The 11233-nt window shown below is 38.7% G+C and overlaps 1 protein-coding gene and 1 pseudogene across 1 annotated transcript in view; one reads left to right on the plus strand and one right to left on the minus strand.

The window, feature by feature from the left end:
- CDH8 (cadherin 8) overlaps positions 1 to 11233 on the minus strand; it is a 334115-nt gene that overhangs the window by 318228 nt on the left and 4654 nt on the right. Inside the window, exon 2 of the mRNA XM_011356674.1 lies at positions 22 to 472. Within this exon, the coding sequence (XP_011354976.1) occupies positions 22 to 273 (252 nt within the window). The 5' untranslated portion in view covers positions 274 to 472. The remainder of the gene's footprint in view (positions 1 to 21; positions 473 to 11233) is intronic.
- On the plus strand, positions 6458 to 7214 carry LOC105289875 (annotated as a pseudogene).

Here is an 11233-nt window from a genome sequence, read left to right on the forward strand (position 1 = left end):
AATCTTAAAAACAAAGCTTACCCGCCCAACAAGAATCGGTTCAGGTCCAGAAAACTCTTCCAGGACAAACATTTGGTTCCAAACCCAGCCTCTTTTGGAGCGGTTCAAAATTCGCTGTTCTTCGCTCAGCCTGCTTAGTTCCAAATGGGATCCATTCATTAAAACTTGAGACTGATTCATTGGAGCCATGTAAATGCAAGAGGGAAGAGTAATCCATAATATTATTAATGGAGTCCAGAGATCCAAGAGCATTTCCGCTAGCCGTTCTGGCATGGTCCCACCAGTTAAGCAAATCACCACGAAAATGAGACAATTACTTTTTTTGCCTCCGGTCTGCAGTCATCCAATTCATCATGCAGGGCCCAGCATTTACTTACAGATCTGCCACGTGTTTGTAGCACAGGGAACAGACATCGTCTAAACAGTTTTTCTAAGACCAAGATCCAGTGGCTTTCCTTTTCATTGAAATACCCTACAAAAAAAAAAAAAAAAAGAGAGAGAGAGAAAAGAAAAAAGTCCACTGAAACAGGTTTTGAAACTAAATCACTGCTTTTCAAAATTAGGCAGATGAACAACGGCAGACATTTGCTAAAATTCTTGAGCTAAGAAAGTGGATCTGAGGAATCGGTAACAAGTAGGCTAATAGGTCCTTTTATTTTTTATTTTTTAGCTTTATTTAAATTTTAGTTAATATCGTATCTATGTTACTTATCAAAAACTGCTTTTAGTACAGTAATATAAATTCTCTTTTCCCTTTCCTTCCTTCTTGTTCCCCATCCCCCATTCTCTTTTCTTATATTGTTTTTTTTTTCATTTATTTGTTTGTAATGCAAGTTGGAGTGTAAGCTAATGCAGCCCCCTTGTATTCTTGTAAAGATTGCAAACCTCTATTTTTTTCTTTTTTCTTTTTTCTTCCTTCCTTTCTCTCGTTCTTTCTTTCCTTCTTTCTTTACCAGTGCAAAGATGGGTTCTAGTTCACTTCATGCTGAACTATGTAAAGAAACCAGCTAGCTTTTAATGTGATTTTTTTTTTTAAATTTATGAATGAGAATGGGAAGGGACATTTTACCAATTTTTACAATCTTAGCTGCCACAACCCATGAGAAGAGATCATCCAGTTCGGGGTGCCGAATGCAATTCTCCACCAGGATGTTAATAATGAGTGAATAAAATTAGAATACTCCCATACGGAAATTCCGTAATGCCCCACCTGTAGGCTGTAATCAGGATCATGTCAGGCTTCCCATCCTAAACATACAGTTGAACAGATTTAAATTATGAAAAGCTCCTTCGGGAATGAAATATGGTAAAAATACAATTTTCAATTAAAAGATTCAGAAAGGGATGGGAAAAAAAAATCTCCATTACCTGAGGTGTCAAATACATTTTTTGTTTACCTTCAGCTTGGCAAGCTGTGTTTTTTCCTTCTCAAAAAAAAAAATATTTCTAAAGAAATAATATTCACTGCAGTTTCCAGAGAGAAGTCTTGCTGAATTAAATTAAATGGGAAAATAATTCCTCAGGACACCACTGGGAACAGTTTGTCTCAGGGAACTCATAATGGGATGGGGACCCTGTCACCTCTAGGTGCAGACTTCAAATTTAAAAGAAAATTCAAAAGGTCTCAATAAGAAATTCCAAAATATTAATATCTTTCTGAATTGCCAGCCCACTTGCTTACTTAGCATTTATAATACGTCCATCATATGCCATGCACTCTTTTAGACATGGGGCCGGGGACAGTGCTGACGAAGTGTCATGGTATGCTACAGAGTGTCTGTGGAGGCAGAAAAACCTGGATTTGACTCCCAGCTCACCTGCTCTCCCTGTCATGATGGACGAGCTACTGAAGTTCTCTGAGCTTCAGTTTTACCTTCTGCAAAATGACAATGATGATAATTCCCACTTTCCAGGCAGTAAGGCGATTTGGAAGCAAGACACACACAAAGCAACCAGAACATGGGAAGCACTCATTAAACTATGAGGGTGGTGTTGACATGGCCTCTGCCCTCAAGAGGCTTTGGTAAAAAAGTTCAACAAACAAGCAAAAAGTTAAGCCATGTGACTTCTGCAGTAGGAGTAGGCAAGGTACGAGAGTGACACAAAGATGGTCAAACGTCTTCCCTAAGGCGGTACGTGGGAGGGTAACACTGATGAGAAAAGGGATGGACCATATCATACCAAAGGTGAGTCTCATTCTAGTCATGGAGCCTCCGCCCAAACACTGCTCAGGGATAAAAGACTTACTCTACACAAATAAACCCTGCTCCATGATAGGCCATATCTGAACGCTCCAACACCCACATATGCCATTCTCCAATGTCCTGAGAACCACGTGATGGTGGTGAAAGTTTCCTCTAACATCAGCCTGCTTGGGGTTTGAATTCTAGTTCAAGAACTACACTACCAGTTGGGAGCCAGTCAACAACAGCAACTATAATAATAACTATACCTAGGCAGGTTTATTTTGAATATTAAGAGAGAATCTTGCTAAAGAATTTAAGAAAGGCTAGAATGTACGTTTATTTTTAAATTGTGCCAAATACTCTGCAAGTATACTCTGGCATCTGCTGTGTTGTTAATAATTCTGGGATAGGGACATTCGATCTCAATTTAAACTCATAATAGTCACTTCTTTGATGGAAACTATCAAGTGGCACTCAGGGTAACATATGACATGATTGGTGCCCTGCCTGAACTTGCCAAAATCAGGTAAAAAGTAATAACAGATCCTGAAATAATTTTATACGATGGCATAGCTTCAATAGTTAAAATTAATGGATTAATAAATAAATATATGCAGAGCCCAAAACAGTCTCCATTAACACAATATTTCACATTTAGATAAAGGTCACTATGCCTTTCTCTATTCTGTTCAAAACTGAGGTGCAGAATAACTAAATGACTTGCCCAAAGAACACTTCCAATAATAAGCAAACAATTATCTGAATCTTGGTAATCTAGCTCCAAAATTCTCTTTCTTCCAACAGCCCCTACTCTCATTACATAAATATTTGATGAGCATATACTGTGTGTCTGGCCCTGGGAATAGAAAGGCAAACAGGCCAGAGCTGTTATCTTCAGGTAGTGGAGAGTCTAAAGGGTAAAGATTAGGAAATATATACTTACAATATTTAGTGAAACATAGTCTGAGAAGAGGTAGGGGAATACAGTGATGGGTATGCCATTCATCTTGGCAGCTTAAAAAATGCTTCCTGGAGGAAGTGTCATCTAAATGTTGAGAAGGGTTGTAGTCACAGTCACTACAGAGTACATGTCAAATAGGATGCCTTCTTCTCTGCCAGTTCTTTGTGAAGAGAAGAGCATGTTTGATTTTCCCAAAGCTTCAGGGACTAAAAATACATGCCTTCCTATGGAGAGGGCATAGGAGAGAGACGAGTGCTCTTCCAATCTAAATCCTCATTTTTTCAGAGAAAGGGAGAGTGACGAGTGACTTAGCCAATGTCCCACACTTAGTGGCAGAGCTCTGGCAGAGCTTCAGGGAGAAATTGGCCCAACTCCGTGGAAACCCTCTTCTGTACTGGTCATTCCCATCACTCCCCCCAACCCCGCAAAGCTTCTAGCACCTGAAACATTCAGATGTCCCTCCTCAGATTCTGGCACATTCTTGAATCATTTGCTCTATTACTTTATATTTTATAGAAGCAGCTTCAGTTTTAAACCTATTTATTTAAAAAAAGGAAAGCCAATATTATTTAACCACAAAAAGATTAAAATGAATACTTAGAAAATGTTTGGGCAACAAATCATCAAGAAGAACTGTACGCGCTCCTGTACACACACACACACACTATATGCATGGATATGGTAAGTCATCAAGGAAGATGATATACAGACATGTATATACAAACATTACATGCATGTATTCATATCCGCTCTTCAAAATAACCTTGTGATGTAAGTATTGTTATTACTTTATTAGCATTCCCATTTTAGAGGTAGGCGAACTGAAGCACAGAGAGATTGGTTATGTTAAACGGTGTTTTATTTTCACTTAACTAGACACTGTCAAAGCCTGAGGTCCTCTCTCTTTTTGTTAAAAAGGAAGACCAGCAACAGTTAGAGGCAAGGTTGCACTGTTAAATATTGAACAAGTAGCCATGGAAAAGGAAAAAATTGCCTGATTTCTGATTTCTATGATATAAATATTTCCATCATGACCAATTTTAAGTTTAACACTACCATTAACCACTCTAGGGGAGTTCCTGAAAATTTAACACTCACCTCTGATAAGCCCAGAAAGATTTACCTCCAGGACACCGCTGTGGTGGGGTAAAGTCCTCAAACTGTAATATATATCTACATAAGTCACCTGTAAATCTTTCTAAAATGCAGACTCTGATCTAGTAAACCTAGAGTGGGGCCCATGATTCTGCATTTCTAATTATCGATCCTGTGATACAGATGCTACTGATTTGAGGGCCACAGTTTGAGAAGCCAGGGTTTCCAGAGAATAAGACCAGCTCCCAGCTCAGACCACCTCCTTGAGAGAACTTCAAGGATTCAATGGCGGTAATGTGGGACAGTCACTTTCTGCTCAGTGTCATTTAGTGCCTTGCCCATAAACTCCTTACCATCACTCTGTGTACAGGACAACACACATACATCAGACTTTGGGAAACCCTGCATCAGAGTGTATGAATACAAGGGATTTTGTCTGAGGTCATAATACTCTTCCCCGACTCCATATGGACATTAGGAGTGATGCTGGGAAAACCGCCCCGCTGACTGGTGTGTTCCCACACACATGCATGCTATCAGGGGTGGTGAGACTTGACCTTCACTCCAGTGAAGCCTGCCACTCGGAGAGAAATGGGATTCTACTGTGACAATCAGAGCCATACCATTTATACGCTTGCGCCTCTGCCACAGGCAGAGCTAATGCCCTATTTGATGATCGGAAAACAGCTGTCTAGAGATTCTTGAGATGCAACCGAATGTCATGGCACTGTTATCAGAATTAATAAGCGTTATGAATAGTGACTATGCTCACACACTGCTTAACTCTGTGCAAGGAAGGATCTGAGCAAGGTTGAGCTAGGGGGAAAAAAATCAATTTATTTTTAAATTTTCCAACCACAGTATGTGTATCTGGCCAAGCAATCCACTTTATTATAATGTTCCTGCATTGATTTACACCCAGAGAGTGAGATGAAGAGATGTTACAGACTCTCTGGAATTCTTACAAATACAAAATTCTTTAGAATTCTCCCATAAGAAGATATCTTCTCTTGGTTAAGACACCCGCAATCCAACTTTTCATTCACACTCACAGTTTAGAGATAGTTTTAATTAGAACCTGGATCTTACTCTGCTGGCCCCATTTTTTTAAAGGTGAATTCTGTCAATTGTCAAATATGTTAAGTCATTATGCAAAAACATACTACACCATCGATTTTGTAAACAATGTAGATTGAAGTTCCAAATGATGAGCCGCACACCAATAGATGACATCTAAAATAAAAATGGGCTTTTACAGACACTTTACGATTCAATCCAGCAGATTATTGTGGTTGACAGGAAATTATGCTTTTATTATCCACTGGGCTCAGTGGCCACGATATTTCATGGAAGCAAAAATGACACACAAGACCAAAGGGTTTCTATTAAAAATGTTTCTGACCTTGAATTTAGAGCCATTAGCGAGCTGCTTCAAAACAGGTAAATGCACATTGAATTCAAAGTGGTATTTTAGGAACACAGGGTATGTAATTCAGTGTGTGGCCCAGCGCAATTCACGCTGAGCACTGGGTGCTAGAGAACAGGTAGGGATGGTTTTTGGATCTTAAATAGGGGACGATACACATATGTGCTCAAATAGAAATAATACAGGTGAATCATCTTTCCTAAAGCCTTCGGAATTCCCTGACCAGATTCCCTTGGCAGAATAGGATTTTAAACATTTTTTTGTACACACAAACACATGTATTTGTTTCTCTCTCCCCTCAAATGCAAGCTTTCTGGTCATCTCTTTGGCATCAGACCATATATTTATCCAGCTGTCTATTTATCAAAAAGCATATCATTTGCCCGACTAATACCTGCCAAGTCCATTTTGTTCTGTTATTTACACACTATTTTTTTTTCTACCGAAAGCTTTAGTTTAAGTTCTATAATTATTGTTAAATAAATAACTGAATAAATAAACATCTTTTCCTCTTTCCCCAAGATGGAGTTAGAACTTTGTTCTTCACATAGAACTTTTTCTATCAGTTGTAGACATTTCAGAATGGGGTGACTGGGTCTGTGGCAACATCGAGAAGGTCAAAATTAGACCCCTGTAAAGCATATTGACCCAGACCTTTATTTAGAAAAAAAACTTTCTTGGAATCGAAAGGTCAGTTAGCTATTAAAGAGGAATCTATTCTGTTGGACTCTCTCAACTTTATTGGATCATCTCAAAAAGATGAGTATATCTCTTTTGGTGGCACCTCAGAGGCAGTCGGCTGCTTCAGGATGAAGTCGAACATCTCTTTCCCAGCCCCTGGCTGCCGGAAGCTTGGTGAGGTGGATGATGAACGAAAACTTTATACCTTTTACAAGAAGCGTATGGTCACAGAAGTTGCTGCTGATGCTCTGGTGAAGAATGGGAGGGTTACATGGTTTGAATCAGTGGTGGGAACGACAAACAAGGTTTCCCCGTGATACAGGGTGTCTTGACCCAGGGCCACGTCTGCCTGCTGCTGAGTAAGGGGCACTTTATAGACCGAGGGGGACTGGAGAAAGAGCACGCAAACCTGGGGTTGCGTTGTGGATGCCGGTCTGAGTGTTCTCAACTTGGTCTTGTGAAAAAAGGGGAGAAAGATATTCCTGGTCTCACTGATACTAAGGGGCCTCGTCGCCTGGGGCCCAGAAGAGCTAGCAGAAGCTGCAAGCTTTCCAATCTCTCTAAAGAAGATTTCTCACAATCTGTTGTGAGAAAGCTCCTAAACAGAGAAGGGAGGAAACCTAGGACCGAAGCACCCAAGAGTCAGCGTCTTGTTACCCCACGCGTCCTGCAACATAAATGTCGGCATATTGCTCTGAAGAAACTACGTACTAAGAAAAATAAGGAAGAGGCAGCAGAATATGCTAAACTTTTGGTCAAGAGAATGAAGGAGGCTAAAGAAAAACGCCAGGAACAGCTGGCCAAGAGATGGAGTCTCTCTTCTCTGAGAGCTTCTACCTCTAAATTTGAGTTCGGTAAAAAATGAGATTTTGTAAGAGTAACAAATAAATAAGATCAGACCAAAAAAAAAAAAAAAAAAAGATGAGACTAAGTCCCGCACTCCTCTTGGGGATTAAAGACAGTAGGGCCAAGAAGCCATTGCTCAAGTCTAATCTAAACACCCTCCTTCTCCATTTAAAAGCCACATCTTTTGCTGTCTTTAAATCTGCTGATTGACATTTAATAGCAAAGACACAATGAATGAAAACAATCTGTGCTGGCTTTTTGTTGGAGGAGGCCATGGAGAAGACAGAATGATCAGGTGGCCCTCAAGCTGGACCTGGGTCATTGAAGGAGGCTCTTTACCTACTCCCTGTCTTTGGGATGTACGTTCTGTCCACTGTTCCCACCCCAGGAGCCAACTCAAGAATGCAACCTGGAGAGAGCATTGTGTTGTCAAGATCATCTGGACTGACTACAAAAATGAACCCCATCGAGCCTCTATATAAACTTGTAAGATTCTCCTGGGCAAGTGAGGAGATCTGCTTGTCTGTGGCCAAGACAGTCATCCTATGTAAGTTCTCTTGCCTATCAAAACCGCCACCCACCAGTGTGAAGTGGTTGGCCCCTTTCTCCACCCTCTTCTTGTCCTCCATGTCTCGGGGCCAGTTTTGAATTTTAACTGGGGAACTCCCCAGGTCGCAAGCCAACACCCTTTAAATCACAGCAACCAACAGGAATCAGATTTACTCTTACTGATTTTGTGATATAGCTGAACTGTGGGGAGCTCTGAGGCACAGTGGTTAAGAACCTTGACTTTGAAGTCAGACTGGAGTAGCTGGAACCACAATTCTATCATTCATGAGACAAGTGACCTGGGCAAATTTATCTCAATTGTGGCAGATGAGGAAACTGACATTCTGCTTCATACTACCTAACTTGAAAGATTGTGGGGAAAAAATTAAATAAGATAAAGTATGTAAAACTCTTTGTCAATGTAGTGATAATAATTACTCTATTGAATTTTCACATGCTTAACAAAGAATTTTAATTTGTTTTATAAAATTATTTTATTTCAATTTCTTGTGTACATCACTAGAAAAAATTCCAGTGTTCTATGTAGCAGGTAATAAATAAACTTTTTCCAACAATTGTTTTTTTTAAGAAATGGTATGAAATTGGATATAAATGAAACAGTATTTCATAAATAGCTTTCCCTACCCACAGCTAATATACAATTAATGACTCCAGTTTTATTAGGCCTTAAACAGTAGTATTTCCACCCCCTCTCTATCAACCGTGTCTCTCTTTTCGACAGAAGACATGGCATTATCCATCGTTATTTTCTCCTGAGAGGGCAAAGTGCATGCAATACACATCCACACCAGAGCTATTTACTTTCAATCAAATTGTAACCACTCGTTGAAAAACATGACCTAGCACTTGTCCTCTATAAGAAGAATTTCATTGCATTTCATAATCATCTACATTTTTGTGAAGATTGGTCCAAGTAGGGAGTCCCCATCAATTCAAAGATGAGGCTAAAGTGATCTCTAAACACTTCTCAGAAGGGAGCTCAGAGAAGATAATGCTAGCTTGAGATTGGGTTCAGGTAGTGTATGCTTTCAAAAATATTCAACATTTTTTTCCTATTTATTTCAAGGAATTGTAGAACTACTGATGATAGAAACCAGGAGCTCTCCCTTCTTGCTTAAGAAATGTAGAAATGGTTAAAATCGGCTATATCACATCACCAGGGCTACAGAGTCTGTAATACTGAAACTGAAATGCAGCCAAGTATCCCGGCATATTAAGTCAAGATTCTGCCAATTAGATTATACTGCGTAGTAACCATCCTTACAAGTGCACCTTCCTGTCCTTCCTTCATATCTCAAAGACCTCAGAGCCTAAAAACCACCCACCGACACTGTTACCATGAACTACAGACACAGATAACGGAGGGGCAGACGGTCAGACAGACAGCAAGCATTCATCTGATGAAAATAATATTGAGATATCACAGAGACTGTATAGTTCATGAAAACTAAATCACTTATACAAATTCTAAAATAAGTATACTATCTTCAGCTACCATATGCTAGTGAAACTCGAAGATAAGTATGTTTTACTACGAGAAAAATAGATATTTTTTTCTTATTTTTGAATATCCCCATTTTGAATCCCTACTTGGATACAGAAAAGTTAAATTCTAGTTGTCAAGCTGAACAGCAATAGACTAATAGAGAATGGAACATGCCTATGTAATTTTTATATCAAATTTTGGAGATGTGGTTGCATGTACAAGAAAGAAAAGCATTCCCTTATGATATTTATATCACTCCCCATCTACGTATTGTATGTTATTTGTGTCACATCAGAAATCAAATAATCATAGTTTATGCATTGATCTATCTAGAAAGAATCAATGCATGGAAAATATTCTTACTGCTAATAGAACATGAATATACTATGATAATATTTTCACTTAATGATACATGGAAAGGATTAAGAAGACTCCATTAATATTCCTCTGCAAGACATTCAATTTGCTTAAAATATCAGTAGATACATCCACAAAAGCCCCTATTATGAATTTTTTTTTCCTATGTGTATATGTTAGGGCCAGGTATCCTGCTGATTAAAATCAATATCGAGGACTATAGAATTGTCTTCTAAGACACTTGGACTTGTAATTCACATAAGGTTAATGTGAATTTTTTCATTTAAATACAAAATATATTAAAGAAGGAAGAGAGGGAGGAAGCAAAGGAGAGAGAGAAGTTAGTTAGTTCTTGGTGACTTTTTTATACGTTTCCAGCAAGGGAAAGGTACAGACACCGAGTTACACATGCAACACTTCTATAGTTAGAGTGTTTTTCCCAATAAAACATAACTTAGCATCACATATAGTGTAATAGCATTCTTGATGCAAGTCTAGTTTTGGAGACCTCATTTTTACAAAGCTGAATTATGTCATTTTTTTATATTCTCATATTATTTAAAAATGATTTCAAGGGAGAAAAAATATGCTTGGTGGAACATGAACGCAATTGATTTTTTTAAAAAAGCTGTGTCTAAAAATAAACAAGACAATTTATGAAATTTCTATAGTGAAAATTGAGGTAAATTATCACAATATTGGACTTTGGATATGACTGTATCCCACCCTTCCCTTTAGTGAGAACTGCTTAGTAAAGGCAGGGAGGGCACAGCCTTTGCTAATTATTAATGCATTAACTAATTGTTTACTGAACAGTAACTCCGTGCTTAGCCCTCAACCAACCATCCTTCTAACACTGCAATTGTCTTTGGCAGTGAGGGGTAGGGAAGATAAGTGTTTGAAGGTTCTAAACGCAAGTATTATTCTTTTATGATGCTTTCCAAAGAGATACCGGAACTCATATGTATATATTTCTCCCTACTAATAGAACATAAAATAAAAGACTCATAGAACCAAGAAGGTAGATATTTACAATAGGGAATAGCACAAGACATTTAAACCCAGGAAATAAAAGCTTGGGACGTGATAGAAAGAGGAAACAGTGCTGGCCCTGGAGCTTTGCCATGAAGTGGCAGTAGAAATTTAGTTAGCAGTAACATATGGGAGAAGCAGCTAAATGGCATCCTGTGAACTTATTTCTTTTCTGACCTTTTGAAGTTGCCAGGTTCAACTAATTTTCTCCTCATGGTTACATCTGAAGCGGGTTCCAAAGGCAGGAACCAAGAGTTCAGCAGAAATCTATCACTCATCACGAATTTCGTGGGAATGAAATGAGAGAGGACTAATAGCTCTTGGTTAATTAAGTCCCACTAAATCAGATGGTGGCCTTGGTCCATCAAAATAGTATTATTCTACTTCACAAATACACATTTATGAGATTCTGGGAAAAATGTTCCTGTACTACTAACAGGAAGGCAAATCAAATAATCTAAGGCAGATGACATGACAAAAGGAACATGATAAAAATCTCATACTTGAACCAATAAGTTAGTCACTTGGGCCCATTTTCAGGTTTTCTAAAAGTAAGTTGTGTGTGTGTGTGTGTGTGTGTGTGTGTGTGTGTG

Source organism: Pteropus vampyrus, unplaced genomic scaffold (genome assembly GCF_000151845.1).
Source record: "Pteropus vampyrus isolate Shadow unplaced genomic scaffold, Pvam_2.0 Scaffold29, whole genome shotgun sequence".
In the NCBI taxonomy this organism is placed as follows: Eukaryota; Metazoa; Chordata; class Mammalia; order Chiroptera; family Pteropodidae; genus Pteropus; species Pteropus vampyrus.